Consider the following 23,598-nt stretch of genomic DNA (forward strand, 5'->3'; position numbering starts at 1 on the left):
TCTAAAGCTAAGTACCCCGTTGGGGATCCTTTTTTCTTGCACTAACTGATGTCCAGAAAAGTTAACAATTGTCTCGCCTGTGGAAAGCAAATACCACATCGAGACTTCCAGTGATACTGCTTCACTTATTTAGGCCCACACCAAGATGCCCCCCATTGCTGGTTCTGTGCCCTCTTTAACGCGAGAACCATTCATTGTAGAGCTCTTATTTCTAGCCAGGTATTTATGTCTTCTGTCTTCGCATTCCGAAATGGCATCCATCAGCCAACAATCCATAGACATTCCAAAAAAAGTAAGGATAAAGATAGAGACAGACCACACAAGGCTAAGCCTTCCAACGACTCTACCGCTAAGCAGGTCGTCAGTTCTCCAGAATTCATTGAGGTGCCTTCGCAGCCCCTGATGCTCAGTTCGATACCTTTGCAGGCCTCTACTGAGATCCTTTCTGAGTCCGGTATGCCGCAGAAATCTTCTTCTTCCAAGCCTTTGCTTGTCTCTGCCTTGGTTGGGTCCGGAGCCGCGATGCAGGCACTGGCTTCTGAGGATTGCAGAACGAAGAATCACATAAACTATTAAAACAAAATAGGCAAGTCCGTATAGCGTTGACTTGTTTAATATAATTGAACTTCATTCAACAAGAATAAAACGTAGAGCAGACTTAAAACAAAAATAACGTGACAACGATACTAAGCGCTTTCACCCCTACACACCTGGGGTATCATCAGAGTATCAAATGTTAGATTCACATTCCATTTAAATACCCAAAACTCATATCAATTAACCAATCACATGAACCGTAAAAAATATATTTATATGTTTTTTTTAAAAAAACTATTCTAATGTAATATACTTGATATAATGCATAAACATACAATAAAGACATACAATAAAAACATTAAATATATTAAGTATACCAAAACGTCTCACTTAATCAATCCCTTTTGTCAAAACTTGGTTTAATTTAATACTAATATGTTAAATAATTAATTATTTATTTAACTTCTATCAAAACTTTGCTATGATTTTAAAAAAGCTTCAAATATATTGGTTGTATTTAAATACCTAAATACTATGTAAAAATACAAAAAATCTAAAAAATCACTAAAACTATTGATTTGATTTTCATATAAAATGAGATTTATGTTTTAAAATACTGGTTATAGAGATTTGTTCATTAATACCCGGTGGTCTGTTAGCATTTAATCTTAACTGCCATAAACATTATTTGACCTCCAAAAGAGTATTGTCATCACCCCCTTTACTTAAATTGTATGGGACCCTATCAATAATGAAAAAAATAAACCTCTTAAAATCTTTACATCTAGTACTGTGATTGTATAATGAATTAGTACATTTTTTATTTTTGATGTCCCTATTGTGTTCCATGATACAGTCTCTTAACCTCCTAATAGTTTTCCCTATATAGTATGCCTGACATGATAGACATGAAGCCAAATATATTACCATCTTCGTGTTGCAGTTATAGAACCCAGGACACTTAATGGACCTACCATAATTTTGTACTGCCACATATGGACCGTCATTTATGAACTTGCATATTTTACAAAATCCACATTTACTCATTTTAGAATTTTTATAGATATTATTGTGACTACTTGTTTCCAAGTGTTCTTTTAAAATTTTTCCCCTACTATATGTCACAATTGGATGTTCATCAATTATATTTAATACATCTGATTTATTTATAAACACACTTAACCATGCCTTGTTTAATATATTTATAATTAATTTTGCTTCATCATTGTATGGTAAAATATAAGCATCAATTTTGCTTTTATCTACTTCGTTTTTTTCTATTTGATTTGTTATCTTGCCCTGATTTTAAAATAGGTTGATAGTAAATATGTCTCTTGTGCACAATCTCTTCCTTAACAGTGTTTAGTAATGTGTGTGGATAATTTCTATCCTGAAACATCCCAACTAATTTATCAATTTCAATAGAGAATTTTCCTTCTTCTGTTATAATACGTGATAATCTCACCATTTGTCCTTTTACTAAATTATTTTTTTGAAAATGTGGGTGACTACTATTGAAATGTAAAAAAGAGTTGGAATATGTTTTCTTCCTGTAAATATTTGATTGTATACCTTCATCATTCTTATAAAATAAAATATCCAAATATTCACACTCATTGTAACAAATTTTGTGTGTGAATCTCAAAAAAGTAGATGTAGTGTTCAAAAATAATATAAATTCCATCAATTCATCTTTGTTTCCTCTCCACAAAATTAATATATCATCGAGAAGCCTACAATAAAGTAAAATTTTTGAAAAATATCTGGAAGTGAAGATACTTTCTGTCTCCCAATTGGCTAACACTAAATTGGCATATATGGGTGCACATCTTGCACCCATAGCCACACCAGCCTTTTGCCTGTAATATCTTCCATCCATAAACATAAAATTGTTTGTTAAAACTAAATCCATCATATCAACAAGCAATTTACGTTTAACAGTGTGTATATTACTGTATTTGAATAAACTTGTCTCAAACATGGTAAGGCCCTGTTTATGTGGTATAACTGAATTGCTTGTCTCTGCCTTGGTTGGGTCCGGAGCCGCGATGCAGGCACTGGCTTCTGAGGATTGCAGAACGAAGAATCACATAAACTATTAAAACAAAATAGGCAAGTCCGTATAGCGTTGACTTGTTTAATATAATTGAACTTCATTCAACAAGAATAAAACGTAGAGCAGACTTAAAGCAAAATGTCTCTGCCTTGGTTGGGTCCGGAGCCGCGATGCAGACACTGGCTTCTGAGGAGGTTTTTCCCACTACCGAATCTTGACAAAAAATGACGTCTTCTCAGACTACCATTTCTCTCAGACCGATGGATACTCTTAGGCTTAGAGGCAAGGCCACTCCTAGGAAAACTACCTCTAGCCCATTTTACTCCTGCTGTACCACCCCAAGCTCAAATGCTTAAAATGGCAGAGGATCTTATCATCCTTATCAGGTGTAGTCAGGCCACACCTTCTAAAAGGAAAGGAGACCTTCCTCCTGAAATACTGACAGAACAGGATTCTGAGGAGTCTGATTATTCGGATTTTGAAGGGAAACAGCAACGTCTGACTGCTTATGAGGATTCAGATGCAGAGGAATCCATTCCTTCTGCCTCCCCACCAGAAGATCTTTCCTTTGGGGAAACCCTTCACACCCTCCAGGAACATTTCTACTGGGAATCCCAGGACTTCCCTCAGTCTAAGAAAAGACTAAGAAAGTTTCTAGACCTGCCCCAGCACAGACCCTTGGCCATCCCTCCAATCTTAGAGGTGGGTGATGATGTCTTCCATGAATCCAGCTTAACTCCTGACGCCCTCACACCTGCTCCCAGAAAACCTGACAGGTATTACAGAGTACTGGATTCTCACAAATATCTGTACAGAAGTCCTGCTGCAGACTCGGAGGCCATTACACAGGGACCAAAAGGAGCGAAGGCTAGTTCTGCAAAGAATCCTATTCCTTCTGACAAGGACTTTAGAGCTCTGGACAGATGGGGTAAAAAGTATACACCTCTGCAACCTTAGCTATCAGAGCACTCAACTGTCAGTTCTGCATGTTAAAATATCAACAACATACTTTGGAACTATTAAAACAAAAGATATTAACCTTTCCTGATAGTGCCAGTTCGAAAGAGTTAGTAGATTTACAGCACTCTACTTGTCAAGTGGTTAAACACTCATTACACTGTGGATATGGCGCCGTAGAAGCCTCAAGCAGGGCAGCATTATCAGGATCTGTCATTAGGAGACATGCATGGTTGAAGGAACAACCTCTCCCTGATCATGTCATATCTAAATTACTTGATGCACCCTTGGATATGGACCGCTTGTTTGGAGTAAAAGCAGAAGAGGTGCTTAAAAAGCAAAATCTATGCAAACAGTAAAAGATTTCCCTCGGGTACAACCTCCTAGATTCAGCAGGAATTTTCCCACAAAACACTGGTCCTTTCCTGCACCTAGCAGACAGGGGCAAGGTAAGCCCTGCAGGGACAGACCACCCAGACTCTTATCCTAGGGACAGTAGAGAACCAAACAGTGGACCACTTCCACTCCAAAGGCAGGGTGTTCTAAGCCATCCCTCTATGGCAAAAACTCTTAATGACTCCCTCTCCCTCTCCCCCCCCTCTGTCCTCTTTTCACTCACCAAAAACTAGGAGGAAGGCTCTCCCTCTGCAAAGAAAATTGGCATGTTGTAACAAAGGACCAATGGGTCTTAAAGATCATTTTTCAGGAATACAAATTCTCCTTCAACGAACTCCCAGTTCCAAGAGGGTACCCAGACTTGCCTCCAAATCAGTGGGCAGAGGCATTGAAACAAGTCTAAACTCTCATATCCCAAGGGGCAGTAGAACCTGTCCCCTCAGATCAAACAGGCAGAGGTTTATATTCCAGACTATTCCTTGTCCCCAGAAAAGAGGGCACTTGGCGCCTCATCCTGGATTTATCCATTCTGAACACATTCCTGGTGGTCCCCAAATTCAGAATGCTAACTTTGCAGCAGCTGCTGCCTATGCTGACAAAAAATGCTTGTTTAGTTACCCTAGATCTAAAAGATGCCTACCTCCATATCCTCGTAAGGGAATCCTGCAGGAAATTCCTTCGCTTCAGAGCAGGCTCACAATGCTTTCAGTTCTCTGCACTACCCTTTGGCTTATCTACTGCTCCCAGAGTATTCACCAAATGCTTAGCCCTGGCCATAGCATTTTGCAGACAGAAAAATATACAAATGTACCCTTATCTGGACAACTGCCTCATTCAGGCAGATTGCAAAGAAAAGCTCCTCAAGGACTTCCTCTTTGTCAAAGCCCTCCTAACTTCCTTAGGGTACACCATCAACGAGAAGAAATCAAGGCAAACACCCTCCAGGAAGATCATTTTCTTGGGAGCACTGCTGGATGTTCATCGTGTTTCACTGTTGCAGTCCTTACTCTTGGGTTATCCTGCTGGCTGGCTACCCGCAGTCGGCCAGAATTCCAAAGTCTAGGTCCAGCGTTTGTTGCTGTCGCCTCCTTCCTGATGTCAGTGGGCCAGGGGTATAAAGGATGCAGCTGACGCCATTTTCTTCAGTCTTTCTTGCCACGCGGTGCCCAAAGCAAAAGCAGTTCGCAAGTGCCAGTAGGCCGACTCCTGAGATTTTCACAGGTGAATTTCAGATCTGAAGTCTTCATTAAAGCTAAGTACCCCGTTGTGGAAACTTTTTTTTTCTTGCTCCAGACCGATGTCAGAAAAAGTTAACAATTGTATTTCTCGTGGGACGCAAATACCTCATAAGGATTTTCATTCTTACTGTATTCCTTGCCTAGGCCCTGATCATAATGTTGCTAGCTGTCGGTTTTGCACTAGATTCAACCAACGCACTATTAAGCATTGGTTTGATTTTGCTTTTCATTACTTTGGCCGAAAATTCAATTATATAATGCTGTCGCAACAGCCGACGACCGTAGTTTGTAAAAAACACAAGGAAAAAGAGAAGGACAGGCATCCGAGATCCAAAACCGTCAACGAGGCTTCCGCTAAGCCAGTCGCCGGTTCTCAGTGAGGCGCTTTCGCAGCCCCTGACGCCCGCAACCTCAGAGCCACAGGCTGCTGATGACTCCCACGTGGAGCCAGCTAGGCCTCTAGATACTCAAGGTATTGGACACTCGGAAATCATTCCCTCAGATGGGTCCGGAGCCGCTGAGCAGGCATTGGCTTTTGAGGGTGTTTTCAGACCTACACAGCTATATGTAAAGCCTACTTCAGCTTCTAAAGCAAAGACTAAAGCAGCTTTAAAGACAAAGAAACAAGTACAGCATTCTCCAGGACAAACTTCCATGCCTAAGAAACAGATGCGCAAAATGGCCGAAGACCTTATTACCTTGATCAGGGGTTCCCATCCCCCTCCTGATAAGAGGCCTAGGCAAGAGACAGACTATGACTCTTCAGATCAGGTTTCCGTTTCCTCTGACTCCTCTTCTGTACAGGAATACTCTCTTCCTCCCTATGAGGATTCTGATGCTAAAGAATCCATTCCTTCAGCCTCTCCTCCTGAGGATTATTCTTTTGGGGAAACCCTGCATACCATGAGGGAGCACTTCCACTGGGAAAGCCAAGATTACTCAGAATCAAAGAAAAGGCTTAGATATTTTCTTTTACGTCCTCAGCACAGACCTCTTGCTATTCCCCCTGTGCTAGACATTGTAGAAGATGTATTTTCAGAGTCCAGCCTATCTCCAGACTCCTTACCTCCAGCTTCTGTTAAACCAGACAGATATTATAGGGTCCCTGATTCACATAAATTTCTTTATAAAAACCCTGCTGCTGACCCAGAAACTATTTCTCAGGGTCCCAAAGGGGTTAAGGTCGCTACTGCAAAAAAAACCCTATCCCTTCTGACAGGGATTCAAGGGCACTAGACAGATGGGGATAAAAGGTTTACACTTCTGCTACTTTGGCTGTGAGAACTTTAAATTGTCAATTTCATATGGTTAAATATCAGCAATACTTAATGTCACTGTTAAAACAGAAAATGTTGGCCAATTCTGATTGTGCAGAAAATAAAGAAATGCAGGATTTATTGCATGCAACTGAACAAGTGGGAAAGCATATTTTGCAATGTGGTTTTGATTCTCTGGAGGCCTCCTGCAGGGCCGCAGTTACGGGTTCTGTCATTAGGAGGCATGCTTGGTTAAAGGAACAAAATCTGCCTGATCATGTTAAAGCAAAATTATTAGATGCTCCATTACAGCATGATACTTTATTTGGTGTTAAAGCAGAGGAGATTTTGAAGAAAATGGAGGACAAAACAAAATCTATGCAAACAGTAAAGGATTTTTTACAGGTTCAGCCACCAAAATTTAGCAGGAACTGGCCTACAAAGAATTGGTCCTTTCCAGTGTCGGACAGGCCACAAAGAGGCAGATACAGACGTCCCAGAGGCAGATCTCAGCCTACAGGCCTAAACAGTGGGGTGCTTCTACCTCCAAAAGTAAAGACAAAGCACAGCCATACAGGAAACAGTCCCAATGACTTGCCTCTGCCAGCACCAAGCACTTATCTTCTTGCAGCCCCCTTAGGGGGAAACCTAGCACTTTTCTTTCAAAATTGGTAAATGATCACCCAGGATAAATGGGTATTGAATATAGTGTCCCAGGGTTACAGGTTCCACTTTCACACCCTGCCAAAGGCAAGAGGTATGCCAAACCTGCCACACAATCAATGGGCAGAGGCACAAAAACAAGTTTTGTCCCTTATTAACATGAGGGTCATTCAGCAAGTACCACAGCAAGAGCAGGGACAAGGATTTTACTCAAGACTTTTCTTGGTACCCAGAAACGACAAAGCCTGGAGACCAGTACTGGACCTGTCTTTTCTAACTACATTTCTGGACATTCCAAAATTCAGAATGTTAACTCTGCAGCAGCTTCTGCCTATGCTGGGTAAGGAGGCTTGGCTTGTAACTTTGGACCTAAAAGAGGCATACCTGCATATTCCAATCAGACAATCTTGCAGAAGATACCTCAGATTCATAGCTGGCTCAATGCACTACCAATTTTCTGCACTGCCCTTTCGCTTATCTACTGCGCCCAGGGTCTTCACAAAATGCCTGGCACTAGTAATTGCATTTTGCAGACAAAGAGGAATTCAAATATATCCTTACTTGGATGACTGCCTTATACAAGCAGAGAACAAGGACACTCTACTAAAGCATCTGGCGTTCATAAAAAGATTATTAATTTGCCCAGGGTACACAGTAAACTAAACGAAATCAAAACTAGTACCCTCTCAAGAGATAATATTCCTGGGTGCAAGCTTAAATACAACTGCCCAGATGGCTTATCTCACGCCAGACAAACAAAGGCAACTAACTTCTTACTTCAAAATGTTGGCAACAAAGACCCAGTTATCTGCAAGAAAAATTCTGCAGGCTTTGGGCTTCATGGCATCCTGCATTCTGCTAATTCCATATGCCAGACTGCATATGAGGAAACTTCAAGTGGTACCTAAAAAGTGTCTGGATTCAACATTCTCAAAGCCTGGAAGCATTAATTACCCTCATTCCTTGCCTGCAACAGGAGTTTTGATGGTGGGCACATGCCTGTCACCTCAACAAGGGACAGCCATTCACTCTACCCACAGCCAGGCAGTCAATAACAACAGATGCATCAGATTATGCCTGGGGAGCACACATGACAGGAAAATGTATTCAGGGCACATGGTCCACAAGCCAAATGCATCTACATATCAATCAAAAAGAGATGCTAGCTGTTCAGAATGCCCTGACAGCTTTCAAGGATATACTCCATCCAGGACAACTACTGATAAGGACGGACAATACTACAGTCATGTGGTACATAAACAAGCAGGGAGGCACACATTCCTACCCCCTATGCAGACCAGCCATAACTTTGTGGGACACAGCATTGACTTATCAAGTACACCTGCAAGCACAATTCCTGCCAAGAAAGAACAGTATTCTGGCAGATGACCTAAGCAGAAACCTCACGGATCCACACGAGTGGAAACTGGATCCACAAGTCGTCAGCATGATAACAAAAGAATGGGGATGCCCAGACATAGATCTATTTGCCTCCCCTCACAACTGCCAACTACAGAAATTCTGCACAAGGACTTATCACAAGCAAGCATGGAAAGTGGATGCTCTGTCATTCAGTTGGAAAAGTCTAACAGTATATGCCTTTCCTCCTCTGCCTCTCCTCCCCAAGGTACTCCTAAAGGTCAGACAAGAGAAGCCAAGAATGATTCTGATTGCCCCAGACTGGCCAAGCCAGCACTGATACCCAGTCCTAAAAAGCTTGTATCAAGGCCCAGCCTGGACATTGCCTCTAATTCCTCACTTACTGGCCCAGCGAAACAATCAGATACTGCACAGCCAACTCAGGACCCTAAATCTGGCAGCATGGTGGATAATGTAACCATTCAAAACACACCTCTCTCTAAAGCAGTGATGGATGTTATTTTGGAGGCCAGGAGGCCCAGTACCAGAAAATGTTATGCAGAAAAATGGAAAAGATTCTGTGCTTGGAACCAGGCACAAGGAATTGACACATCTGTTCCAAATATTCCTTAGATTTTACAATACCTAACTGAGATGCTGGACAAAGGCCTATCCTTTTCATCAATTAAAATTCATGCCTCTGCCATTTCAGCTCATTACAATACGGAACCTCCTATTTTTTCCCATCCATTACTAAGCCAGTACCTTAGAGGGGCCAAAAACATAAGACCCCCAAGGAGAGCCCCAATACCTGCATGGGACCTCAATTATGTCTTGGAAAAACTCAACACTGCCGCCTTTTGAGCCAGCCAATACAGCTGATATAAAGTTTTTATCTTGGAAAACAGCTCTGCTCCTAGCAATAACCTCTGCAAGACGAGTTTCAGAGTTACAGGCACTCATAGCTGTGGAACCTTTCATCATTTTCCATCCAGACAGGGTATCTCTAAGGACGAACCCAACATTTATGCCTAAGGTAGTGTCCAGTGTGGCCCTTAACCAAAACCATTAATTTGCCTACCTTTTATCCAAACCCACAGAATAAGGGTGAGAGACTTCTGCATTCCTTGGACATACACAGACAACTATGCTTCTACTTGGACAGAACTAAAGCTTTCAGAAAAACCGAGCAACTTTTAGTGGCATATGCTGCAGGATCTCAAGGAAAGCCTATCTCAAAACAGACTATTTCAAAATGGATAGGCCACTGCATTCATTTCTGCTACTCACAACATGGCAAATCAGTGCCCAAGGGCATTAGGCCTCATTCTACCAGGGCAGCAGCCACTTCAGCAGCCTTTCTCAGAGGAGTACCAACCAAAGACATTTTAGAGGCTGCAACTTGGAGTTCAGTGCACACTTTTACAAAGCACTACCATTTACCTCTCTACTCTAAATCCAGAGCAGGCTTCGCCACTGCAGTTCTGCAAGGCCTTATAGCCTCTCCTAATCCTATTTAGGCCCAGCCACCCAACCTCAGCTTTGGGATTCAACCCAAGAGTAATGACTGCAACAGTGAAACACGATGAGCATAATACAGTTGTGTACCTACCATAAATGTAGATGTTCAAGTGTATTCACTGTTGCAGTCCAGGTTACCCACCCACCATCCCTTTTTTCTTTGCTGGGACTTAACCTATACTTCTCTATTTTATACAACCTATGTGGTGTATTTGCTTATAGATGAAGGAAATGTTTATTTTTCTGCATGCATAATTATTGACATAATTTTTTAGCCTACCTTTTTGGGGGCAGCTAACATCTGGGGCAAGAAAAACTGAAGAAAATGGCGTCGGCTGCATGTTTTATACCCCTGGCGCACTGACATCAGGGTGGAGGCGACAGCAACTGATGCCAGACCTAGACTTTGAAATTCTGGCCGACTGCAGGTAGCCTGCCAGCAGAATAACCCAAGAGTAATGACTGCAACAGTGAATACACTCGAACATCTGCATTTATGGTAGGTACACGACTGTACTATACAGCATCCCAAATGGCCTTCCTATCCCCAGAAAAGCAGAGCTTCCTGCCTGTCTGTTTTACCCAGCTGGCTTCCAGAAGTCACCTCACTGCGAGGAAGTTCCTGCAAGCCTTGGGGTACATGGCATCTTGCATCCTTCTAATCCCTCTGGCCAGGCTTCACATGAGAAAACTTCAGGGGTACCTAAAGAGTCTTTGGTGTCAGCACTCTCATCCCATAGAGACCTCTCTACCTCTCATCCCCTGTATAAGGGCCGAGTTTCTCTGGTGGGCAGGGGCCTCTGCCCAGAACAAGGGATTTTCCTTCACCCTCCGCCCAACCTGGCAGACCATTACCACCGACGCCTCAGACATAGCTTGCGGTGCTCACCTAGAAGGCAGGTGCACCCAAGGTCTTTGGGATGCCCAGCACCTTTCCTTACACATCAACCAGAAGGAAATGATGGCAGTACAACAGGCTCTGACATCCTTCAAACATCATCTCAAGCCAGGGGTTCTCCTTATCAAAACAGACAACACCACAGTAATGTGGTACATCAACAAACGGGGAGGGACCCAATCCTACCCTTGTGCAGGCTAGCCATGAGCCTCTGGCTGACAACCTCTTCCATGGGACTACACCCGATAGCCCAATACCTACCAGGGATCAACAACACCCTGGCAGACCACTTAAGCAGAAGCTTACTGGACACCCCACGAATGGCAGCTCCACAGAAAAATCTTTTTACAAATCACTCAGGCGTGTGGGACTCCGGAAGTGGATCTCTTTGCTTCGCATCTCAACCATCAGCTGAAAAAATTCTGTACCGGGGAGTATCACCACCTAGTGTGGAAGGTGGATGCCTTGACCTTCCCCTGGAACACCTTCTTTGTGTACACGTTCCCTTCTCTGCCTCTTATTCCCAAGGTACTGATCAAAATAAGGGAGGAGAGACCAAAGGCCATCCTCATTGCTCCAGATTGGCCCAGACAACATTGGTACCCCTTACTGCGCAGCATGACCTTACAGCCTCCTCTGATCTTAGCCCTCTTAACTCAGGTGAGGGGGGGGATGCTGCACCCAGACTTGCAGACTCTCAAACTATCAGCATGGCTAATACTCTAAAGGCAAACAAGGGGTCCTTGTTAAGCAAACAGGTCCTAGACATTATCACAGGGGTCAGAAGGCCCAGCACCAGAAAATCTTATGCAGGAAAATGGAATAGATTCTGCTTCTGGAATCAGTCCAGAGGGAGCAATACCTCACAACCTTCCATCCCTCTTATCCTGGACTACCTAGCGGAGCTACTTAATAGTGGCCTCTCCTTCTCCTCTATTAAAATCCACGCCTCAGCCATTTCATCTCATTTTGATACATAACAGCCCCTGTTCTCCCATCCTTTGATTAAACAATTCCTCAGAGGGGCTTCTAATATCAGACCTCCCAGAAGGACACCCAGTCCAGCCTGGGACCTGAATTATGTTTTGGAAAAACTAACTTTACCACCCTTTGAACCTGCTGCTTCAACAGAACTAAGATACCTCTCCTGGCAGACTGCTTTTCTCCTAGCTATCACCTCAGCCAGAAGGGTTTCAGAACTTCATCGTCCATGCAGATAGGGTCTCCCATAGGACTAACCCCTCCTTTATGTCCAAAGTGGTATCTAATGTAACTCTCAACCAGGACATACATCTACCCACCTTCTTTCCTAACCCTCAAAACAAGGGAGAAAGAATTCTACACTCACTAGATGTGCCCAGACAGCTCAGATACTATCTGGACCGTACTAACCCCCTTCAGGAAGACAGACCAACTACTTGTCAGCTTTGCTCCAGGGGCAGAGGGGAAGCCCATTTTCAAACAAACCATTTCCAAATGGATATCACACTGTATCCATTTCTGCTACAGATTGCATGGGACCCCCCCTCCCCAAGTCTGTTCGAACCCATTCCACTAGGGCAGTCTCCACTTCCACAGCATTCCTCAGAGGAGTTCCCACCAGGGACATCCTGGAAGCTGACATCTGAACTTCTGTCCATACCTTTACCAAGCATTACCACCTGCCTCTATTTTCTAAGGCTAGGGCAGGGTTTGCCTATGTAGTTCTGCAGGGCTTGCTGACCCATTCCTAGGTCTCTTACTAATCCTACCACCCCACTCCTCAGCTTTGGGAAACACGAAGAAAATAGTACAGTTGTGTACACTTACCATAAATGTAGATGTTCGAATGTAGTTACTGTTGCAGTCCTGGTTTCCCACCCTTCTTCCCCATTATATCTTCTTTCTTTAGGGAGACATAAGTTTCTAAAGGTGGCTTTTAGCCACCAGGACCATTTTACCATATTTACTTGGGCCTCTGACTGGTTCGGGCAAGAAAAACTGATGTAATGGTGTTGGCTGCCTTCCTTTATAGCACTGACCACCTGACATCAGGCAGCAGGCGACAGCAACCGACACAGAAAAACATTGACTTTGGTATTCGGGCCGGCTGAGGGCTACCACAGCAGAGGTAACCCGCAGGTAATGACAGCAACGGTGAATACATTCAAACATCTACATTTATGGTAAGTGTACACAACTGTAGTTTCTCTGTAATGAATCTGAAATTCTTGGCTGTCAGTGTAGTGATGTAATGACAAACTCTAATTTGATTTACGGAATTCTATTTTTCTAATGTCTTTGGGGGAACTGCATTTAAGCCTAGTTTGTCCTTTGCAGAGTTCCGTACCTCTGCTGCATGTATGTCTTCATTTATGGACGCCTTTCCTTCCGTGAACCTGAACTTCATAGTGGTCTGGCCCACCTGTCTAAATCAACAAGATAGAAACTTCTTGGGAAATGCTTTTCCTGGTGCCTACCTGATGGGATTGTGACATCTGTTATGTTTTGGGAGGGATGTACATCTGATATCTTGACAAGGATATGATCTAAAGAAGAAGCCCACACCTCTTCCCTTTGGTAGTTTCATTGTTTCCCTAAACCAAGCAATCAACTTCCATATTTTGTTTGTATTAGGAGAAACTGGGTGGAGGGCGACTGTTCATGCCATCTCTGTAACAGTAGTCATAATTTTGGAAGACAAATTAGTTTGCTCCTTTACTGCAAGGAAGGAAGTGCCATTTATTTTTGTGAAAGTTACTTCTTCCTTTATTTAGTGATTCCTTTATGATTTCTTATATTTCATTTACAATATTCAGTACCTCACTTACAATAGGGTTAATTGTTAATTTCTACTTCAGTATAATTACTCTTTTAGCAGCTAGTAATATTAAACTTAGTAAGGCCTTACTGTTTCCTGACATTTCTAAACCCAGACACAAACTTAATAGTATAATCATCTTTGTTAATAATGTACTTCCAAAACTTACGGCAGGACATTCTGTAGGGAGTTCTCAAACTCTGTTAACTCTCCACATTCCCAAACACTGTATTCTCAGTTTCCTGTCTCATTTCCTTCACATCTCAACATCTACTGTCTGCTTGAGGAAAATTTGATAAAGTTTACTTAGAGTATTACTGTACTTGTGTAAACACTACCGTGGAAATTATCCTGAGTCTTCTGAACTTTGTAGTACACCTAGGGCCAGGCCTTGTATATTTCCTTCCATTGTACATTACTAATTTGTTGCTCACAGTGTTTTTTAATATATCTGATTGATTCTTATATTTATGCAATGTTTTATAATCCTTACTAATTATCTCTTTCTTAATAACATTGTATGTCCGTGGTTCCATGGTGCATTGTCAGGAATGTTGAGTCCTCAGTAGCTAGTAGTTAAGAGCATGGTTTGCAATTTTTGTTAGAAAGAAAAATAAGTTAATAGAAAAATAATCCTAAGAAAAAATATTTTCAGGTTAAGGAGCTTTACTTGTTGACCTTCGTTTTTGGTTTTACATTTCAGAGAAAGTTCATTTCAAATGGTCAGTGTTGCCAGGGAAACTGGTCTGGGCCTGAATATTGAAGGAGGAATCAACCGAGCTGAAGGACCCATGGTGTTTGTAAAAGAAATTTTGCCTGGTGGGGACTGTCATAAGGTAAGTTAAACAGAAAATAAGTAATGGAGTGTGCATATGAGGGAGTATTCATCCTAAGACAGGGACACTTGATCTTGTTGTAGTGATTTGTTTAAGTAAAATATCCTTTGCTTTTTCTACAGTTGCTTTTATTTATTCCATTGTTTTGATTTTTAAAAAATAAACTCGTCTATCTGGCTGAAGCTTGTCTCCAAATCTGTACTGAAGGTACAAGAAGTCGGACAAGGAACTTTTTAAACATTAAAGGAGAATCTTGTGTTGATTTATGTTGTTGTTGTTGTTGTGTCTTTCGACTTTTCCCGGTTAGGGGTCGCCACAGCAGAACTCCGGTCTGCTAATGATTGGTAGTTGACTTTTATGTGCCGAGTTACCAGCCCTGGCACACAACCTTCAACGAAGGTACGCCCATTCACGCATGTCTGTACGCAGAAGACGCTCTAGCTGAGAATCGAACCAGACAGTGTCTTACTGTGAAGCGACAACACTACCGCAGCACCACCACCGCGGGTCTTGTGTTGATTTATAATGTGTTAAAAATGTAAAAATTATGTGTGATATAATATCCACCTGACACAGGCTGGTTTTGTAAAGGCATGTCATGTACAATAACCATGATGTTTGCTTCAGAATATTATTTTAGTCATATTTGTTATTTTGTTTAAATAGTTTACGTGCTCACTTACCCTGTTAAAAGGATAAGAGGAAGTCAGGTAGGATTACTTTTTCTGACGTTTCTACAAAAAAGTGCTCCTACAAGAGAAAATCTTGGAATTTTGTATTTAAGTAGGAGACAGGAGTATCTACATACCTCATATGTATTTTAGGAATGAATGAAAAATGAAATGAACATTAGTTTATTTCTGAAGTACAAGGTTTCACCAATCTCAAACCCAAACTTTTTCTTGCAGGACCTTAATTTCAGACAAGATGTAAAACAGTAACCAGCATCTCAGCAATAATTGAATATAATGCAGTTATAACACACACACACACACACACACACACACACACACACACACACACACACACACACACACACACACACACACAGTAGCAGATACCTTTCCTTCTGTAGCAACAGACACTAATCAAGCCCTTCTGCCATAGTCTTCCACCCAAGAAGTAATAATTACACCTAGCAATCTGATAATCCTCCATTCTTGCTCAAATGTGTTAGAGAAGGCTCTAAACTGTGCAGTATTATGCCTGGTTATGAGTTAGTTTTGTGTCCCATTTATCACAAAGTCATCATCACTAATCATTAATACATTATCCATATATGCTTACATGAATGCAGACAGTGATACAGATCTCTTTAACTGACCTTTATACCTGCAAGTTATGAAAGTTTCTACAGGTACCTTACATTACATTAATAGTCTCGACAGTTACAGACCTGTTCCAGCCATGTCCTTCGTTGTATAGACACATTATGGATTGTACAAACCCCTTCGTAGTACTAATCTCACACAGCATGGTTTCATGGAGAATTGGAATACTACAGAATAACTTGTCATCATTTGCAGTAATATGAATAGCAAGGCTTCATGCACACGCACCTGTGAATAGCGGTTCATCCTGAAAACAAACCTTATCGCATCAAAGTTAGCAGTCACGTTATCCTTTCATCCAAAGTTGCCTTAATGACCAACATTGCCTTGTTGAAAGTACCAAGATCACTTTCTACCCTTAGAAATGTTTTTCTGGGGTATCTGAGGATTTAGCCATCGAGACATTATTTTCTCTTTCATTAACTTGAACATCTTTGGGATGACCATCAAAGACTTCAGTTTCTATGAAGAAGAGCTTGGTCTCTAGAAATGTAATTTGTTAGGCAAGATGATCGTCTCAATACTCCTAAAATCTGTGGTTGCTTGACCTTATTTTCCTTAAAGTTCGTTTTCATTTTTTTTGCTGTTTTGTTTTCTATCAGGTGTTGACTATATGATCCTGATTCAAACTTGATGTTTTGTTTCTGGTCAGTCAGTTATCCTTTTAGCCCTGTTTATTGTTGTATAGTATCACTCACTCTGGGTATTTCAGTTAAGCAGTATTGTTTAACACTCCTTACCTTCATCTTGTTACTCACTCTTGGTATATCAGTTGAGCAGTATAATTTAACAGTCCTCACTTTCATCTTGTCTGCCTTTGTCTGCCTGTATTTTTCTATTTACATTCTTTCCCTGTATTGCCAGATTGTCTAGCTATATTTTGCCTTGTCTTGAGATTTTGGTAGTATGCCATTGGAAAATTAATGGCTTTGTTCTTGCCTTTGAAGGATGGCTGTTAGATTATGACTTTGTTTGTTGCCATTGTATTTTGTTTTTCTGTGATAGACTTACTTCCAATACATTAAGGAAAGTTGGTAGAACTTAACCTGTCTCTTCTTCACACTCCATTTTAAACCAGGTTTACAGAATTCAAATTCCTAGAATTTCATATGGATTGTAGACTGTTTTCTGTGACTGGGATATGAATGCTTGCTGATGTGTACATGCTTCTTCATCATGAAGATTAACGTTTGATTCCTGGGACACTGCTTAGTTTGTAGATTATGGGACATCTGCTGTTGGCGCGAGTCTACCTGTAAGGTGCCTGTGATGATCTTTTAGGGTGATCTATTACTTGCCATCTCTTCCACATCCTTGCAGTTAGCAGGTAATCATTTTAGCATTTGTTCTGTTAGGGTCTTTTTCTGGTTTTACTTTTGTGTTGCAGTGTCTTTTTAACTGGAGTTCTGCCAGTGTCGTGAGATTACATCTTCACTAAAATTTCTACACAGTTTGATGTTGGTCTCTGATGATTGACTTGTTTGCTACCTTTAACTTTTTATTGCTCTTGTAGAATTTATCATACCATGTCCGTTGGCTTTTACATCTTGGCTTATGTTTTACTGTATATTCAGTCATTTATTACATTTGTTTAACTTAAGTTTTAGTATTTTATTTAGCTTTCCTTTGTTCTCTTATTGTGAATTATATCATGCTTGGGTATTATAATCCCTTTAATAAATGATAATGACAAAATGTCTTTTCAGTCATACTACAGTGCTTGCAAATGGGTAAAGAGCTGCTTCATCTACATTAGTGGTTCTTTATCCAAAAACTGTACATTCATGAAAAAAAAACAAACAAAAAAACATTACAGAGTGGCAGAGTGGTTAGTGCTGTCACCTGACAGCAAAATATTTTCTGGTTTGATTCTCGGCTGGGGTGCTTTCTGTGCAGTGTCTGCATGTTCCTCTTTGTTCATGTAGCTATTCTCTGCTTGCCGGTTTTCTCCCACATTCCAAAGACATACAGTAGGTGGGTTGAACACATTAAACTGGCCATAGGTATGTGTGCGTGCATGTGAGTCGTACAGAAGGGGTGGGGAGGGTGGTTTAATGGCTAAAGTGTTTGCCTTACAAACAGAAGGTGCAGGGTTTGAGTCTCACAAGGGATAATTGGCTAGGCTTAACATGGCTCACAAGGGCAGTTAGCTGTGTACTGAACTATGAACTATGGAAGAGCATCTGTAATAGGTCTAGTCATCTGGCAGTGTGACTATTGGCTGTAGATGATTATTACTGTTGATATAACACCTTGACCCTCATGTGCAAAAATGAGGAAAAAGTAGTTGTGGATGGATGGATGGCATTTAGACTACAGTTAGTGCCAGAAAAGCTGGGCTGTCATGTCATCACAGACACAGCCTGTGTGTCATAAACAATCCTGTCTCTAGCTTGGACTTCCCTAGACTCTTTTGTGTCATTCAGAAAACATATGTAGCATATACAGTCCATCCACAACCCCCTTTTAACACATAAAGTCTATGGCTAGCAAACCGTTTTGGGTATGCAGAACGCATATCTGTAGGCTTGTATCCTCTTAAAGATTATGTGCATGGCTGTCATGAATGAACGTAGCGTCTTGCCATTTTAATAGGTACTTGAAGCTTTATGATCACTTATGCAAATCAGTTGTAGCAGCTACAGTAAAAATATTGAAAAAACAAAACAACTACTTTTTTTACACGTAACTCTTGTATTCCTTAACATGCTCACCTGATGCCAGTCGACTTGAGCAGCTGTCTGGGCCCCTGTGTAATATAACTTCTTGTTTGGGGTCAGCAGCAGTAAGTGCAGAGAGGCATAATTCAAGCAAACATTTGGTGTATGTTTTACAGTATGATGTAATTTTTAGCAGACATAACCACAGCATATTTAAATAGTAAATAGCTTTGCTGGCATTTGGAAATATACACAAGAGTGGCATCAGGAGTTTGATCTTATCTGTCATACTGTTGTTGAGTGTCAGGACATAGCTCACTTCATTTTCTTTCCTGAAATATTGCCTTTAGTGCCACTTAATGGCCAATGTACTGCTTGCTCTACGTTACTGCTCTGATGTGCATGCTTTCAGGTGTCCAGTAATGTCAGCATGTCAGAGCTGTGTGTGACATTTCATGCAAACCATGCAGCTTGGTTAGAAGTGCAAATTGAAGGGGAAGAGCTTAATGCAAAATAAATGCTTTGTGCCTTAAATGTCATTGCCAGAAATGTGCTATCTCCTAGGTAACTTATATTCTGTATCTATAGCTTCTGCATAAAATGATAAATTCTGATATTCCAGTTTAAACTTACGCTTATTTCCACTTAGGTTGAGCTCTACTGTACCACTTGTAAGAGGGATAACTGGTTAAATGTATCATTTAAACTGCAGTTTCTGCATAGTACACTAATATACAAGCTATATAATATGAGCATTTTTCACTCCTGGATAATGAACTCTAAGGTCATATCACTAGTCTCAAACAGTTTTTTAGCACCTTTTCTCAAACTAGTAGCGGATGATTAAACATTTTTTAGAGCACCCTTAGTTCAAGAAATCTCTACCAGTAAATACTGTTTGTAGCAGTTTCCAGCCTTTGCAGTATGTACCCAAACAGTCAGGTCCTAATTTAACTGTACTACCCTCATATGTTAGTGCACATGTTTCTGTGACATGCATAAGGAACATAGGCTGGTAAATGTCTGCAGTAGTGCAGAGCTTGGACACCACTACTCGTGGTACTGGAATAACATTTGATGTTTGTACGTGTATTTTCTTACCAGTGTATACTTATCAAAACATACCTATGTTTACATTTTCTTAATGTTCATTTGTGTGTCCCATATGTGTATGCAAGTTGTCGGTACCTCTGCAATTAACTTAATTTAAGCAATATTGCTATCTCTGACCCTTGTTGCTGTAACAAGTCCAATTGTGTTCATCCAAATGTTAACAAGTAAATGAAACTATTGTATCTTTTGGTTAGTATGCATCTTGTCATACCTAATTCAGTCAGGTTTGTTTATGAAACACTTTGTCTTTAACACTACAAAGCAATTTGATGATCAAGTAATTGAGCACTTTATTCTGGGTCCTGAGTGAGCTTGGCAACCGACAGTAGTGCTGCTTTGCCAAGGTAAATCATTTTACAGTGTTTTAGTTAAACAAAAAGTGTTTAAAATAACAAAAAAGATAAAATGCAATAAAAAAATCAGAATGCTTAAGATGCATTCAAGGTAATGTCTCATTCATTAGTGCAATTAATGAACATTTAAACTGTAAGTGGGGGCTGTCATACTGCTACTTAGGGTATAGTGTTCTTTCCCTTTCTAGTATACAACAACATGGCATGGGTTGCAAAGGACAATGGGTAACATAAGCACTGACATTGTGTAGAAAACAACTGATACCAATGCTTTCTGAATTTTCAAGCAACTGACAAAGTTGTTACCAGTGATTAAATCCAGAATGGTTTATCAAAAAAGTAGAGCTCACAGAAGTAAAACACCAGTCAATCCAGAACAAACTCAGTGAAAAAGGAATTTATTTCAAATTCAACTAACACACTGTAACCTTGAGACTGCCAAGTCCTTTGTCTATTAATAAAAAAGATTACAATAATGCTTAATTTAAATATACCTTAGAGTGTGGTAGTTTTCATACATTTGTGTTTTCTGTACTGGTTCTGGACTTAATGAATCTTTAAATGTTAAATGTGTTTTACAGGCATACATAGTGTATATGTGATGATTTTATCTGCACTGTATGCATGTCTTCATTTATATATTTTTCAGTATTCTTTAGTAGCACGGTATAGTGTAAGTGAATTATTTGTCATATGATCCACGGATGCAAAAGCTCTATTAAAACAAAGGATTAGAATGATGCTTTATTTAATAGACCTATCATGTTTGTTAATACACTTGTACACTTTTCTAACAGTTTCTCCTATATAAAAATTTTCACATATTGCGCAGACTGCAACATAAACTAATGTTGTGTCTTTCGGCTTTTCCCGGTTAGGGGTCGCCACAGCGGAACTCCTGTCCGCTAATTATTGGCAGTAGATTTTTACGTGCCGAGTTGCCAGCTCTGACGCACAACCTTCAACGAAGGTACGCCCATTCACGCATGTCTCCACACAGAAGACAGTCTAGCTGAGAATCGAACCCAGGGGCGGCTCGTGCCATCGGACTGCCGGACTGCAGCCCCCTCAGTAAGAAAAGAAAAAAAAAGAAAAAAGTACTTTTTAGTTATTTAATTTTTATTGTCTTTAGTGAGTCTTTCTCAGCCGGCTGCTTTATGCCGACTGACTCGTCTGCAAGTACAAGCATGCGCACTTTCGATTTCCGGGTTGCGGCGGTTTTAAAAAAATAATTTTTTTTCTCTTTTTCTCTTGGAGATCCACTCCAGCGCTGCAGTCCGGATAGTGAATTAAGGCATCAGTGTGATGCCCAGCAGTCTATGCGGTTTGGAACCTCATAGAATTGGCAGGGGTTCGGACTGCCACATCCGCAGGCATGTACATGACGTGGATGGGCTAAATGGCTGCTGATTGGTTGTCACTATCTTCTCGGGCTTCATGTGCTGGGAAAAGAGCGAGAAGCAAACAGTTGCAGCCAGTTTCGGTTGTGGACTTGTCACTTGTGGTGGATTTTATTTGCTTGCCTTGGCGTCCTAGTTTCGTTCGCTGGACTTTCAGCGGCTTGTACAAGGTAACTACCGAACTGAGTAAGCAAATTACCATTCAGTTCATAAATTAATGGTGATGCATACATTTAAAGCACCTGCTCTTGCAGTGGAAGGTAGCTTATGTGCAGATTAGTTCCAGAAATACATGCATAACAGTAACTGCCCTAGTAAATACTTAACATTTTTTAACTTGGCCTTCTAAGTATTGGGGTACAAACTGGGCAAGCCATACCCTAACTAAGTTAAAGATAGCTGCATAAATACGTATGGATTCTGTCGGTAACTGAAGTCATTTTTGATAGAGATTGTGTATTATTGCTGCATTTGCAACCAAAGGAAAATACTAGGCCAATATGTTTAGCATCAACAAAATCCTTTTTTTAAGATTTAGAGCTGGACGGATTTGGTTTACTAACAATTCTATAGACGTTTTTTTTTTTTAATTCGGAGCTTAACTCCCTCTCCTATTACATACACACACGTAGACAGACAGACAGATAGATAGATAGATAATGCATACGTGCATGTATTTGTATATAATGTATGCATGAGTGTCCGCACAAGATTTCAGCATTACTCACATGCACCCTGCCACTGAGTGCCTTTTTTTTCTTTTTAGCACTTGTACATGTGTCATACACCTCATCATACCAGTAACGAGTTCTTCTTGCTATATTAACCTATAAATTCTGATTTCTTTCGGGTCATATACAGTTTGATTTTTCTTTTGGAAGTTGCTTGAGTTGAGTTGCTGTGAGTCGTAAATCACTTATTGCCATTAATAAAATCATGGTTATTGCCATCATAATCCAGGCAAAACATACATGGTGAAGTGAGACTGAATTATGTGATGCTCCAATTTAGTGTTATAAATACACACTTCAGAGTGGGGCCAATACTGCTGACACTATGGCTGAACCATCTGTTAAGTCTTTATACTTAACCCTGCACTAAGACATAAAAAATCCGAAAAATCAAACTTGGTTATTGAGCGATTCTCTTCAAAAGCTTCTCAAGTATCTCTGCAGATTAGCTGGGTGCACAAATTGTTCATTTCAAGTGCTAAACAAATATTTCCTCTGATATAATAGCGTTTTGCAAGACTCTGCTCGGTTGCTTATGTGAACGCTAATTCAATAGCTGAAACTTAAGTTAGTTAGATGAGACAAAGCAGTAAATGACAATCTACAAATAATTGTGGAATTTAGTTTTCCTCTTGGGGTTGGTGGGGAGATCGGATTTCCTACTTACTTTTAATGAGTATAATGCATCTTAAAAATCAGAGAAATTGTGTCATGCCCAGAATCAATTTCTATTTGACTGAAGTCATTGTATTATTAAAATGGTTGGTACTATTAACACAATCTGCCAAACACCCAAATCCACCTTATGATTTTTTTTAGCTGTTGATTATATACTCAAGTGTGATGCATTCATATAAGTTATAACATCATAATCATGCTTTGTATGGAGTCAGTGTTATACTCCACAGGATTGGTTAAGCACCACTGGTGTAGTAGTGCTAGTGAGTTTTGCTGTCTGTGTGTTTTCCATGTCTGTCCCTATGTGTCGGTCTTTGACTTTCTGTACTGTCTTCTTTCATTTGCTTTAGAGTAATGTTAGCAAAGTTAATAACAGAGAGATTATGTTTTTGTCATAGTTTTCCATGTATTGAGTCCTCTGTTTTGGCAATGCAATGGACTGTATGGTTTTAGTCACGTATGGTAAAGAGCAAATGTTGTCTAAGATTTGAAGCCTGGGTAAAGTGTGTACTTTAGGGTCCAAAAAAAGTAATTTTTGGTGATGATGATTATTCACTGCTTGAGGAGGACATTTTAGCAGGTGATGCAAGAGTGTAAGAAAAAGAAACTGAAGTTTCTATCGGCATTTCTAACAACTTTAAAGGTATTTTCCCCAGATTAATGGTTTGGTTTATTGATCTGATTATGGCAAATAACAGGGTTGTGCAGTATGTTTACTTTATTTTGTTACATTATGACGTCTATTAGAGAATGTTAAATTTAACCAATAGTCAGCATAGCTTGTGGGGAATTCTTCCCAATAATTTGATGAAGTG

The 23,598-nt window shown here is 40.5% G+C and overlaps 1 protein-coding gene across 2 annotated transcripts in view; it reads left to right on the plus strand.

Annotated features, from left to right (window-relative positions):
- Nucleotides 1-23,598, plus strand: part of STXBP4 (syntaxin binding protein 4) — a 1,994,403-nt gene that overhangs the window by 409,987 nt on the left and 1,560,818 nt on the right. For both annotated transcript variants that reach the window (XM_044090468.1, XM_044090469.1), the window contains exon 4: nucleotides 14,385-14,517. In XM_044090468.1, the coding sequence (XP_043946403.1) occupies nucleotides 14,385-14,517 (133 nt within the window). The remainder of the gene's footprint in view (nucleotides 1-14,384; nucleotides 14,518-23,598) is intronic.

Source organism: Protopterus annectens, chromosome 12.part0 (genome assembly GCF_019279795.1).
Source record: "Protopterus annectens isolate FY-2018-M chromosome 12.part0, PAN1.0, whole genome shotgun sequence".
Lineage (NCBI taxonomy): Eukaryota > Metazoa > Chordata > Ceratodontiformes > Protopteridae > Protopterus > Protopterus annectens.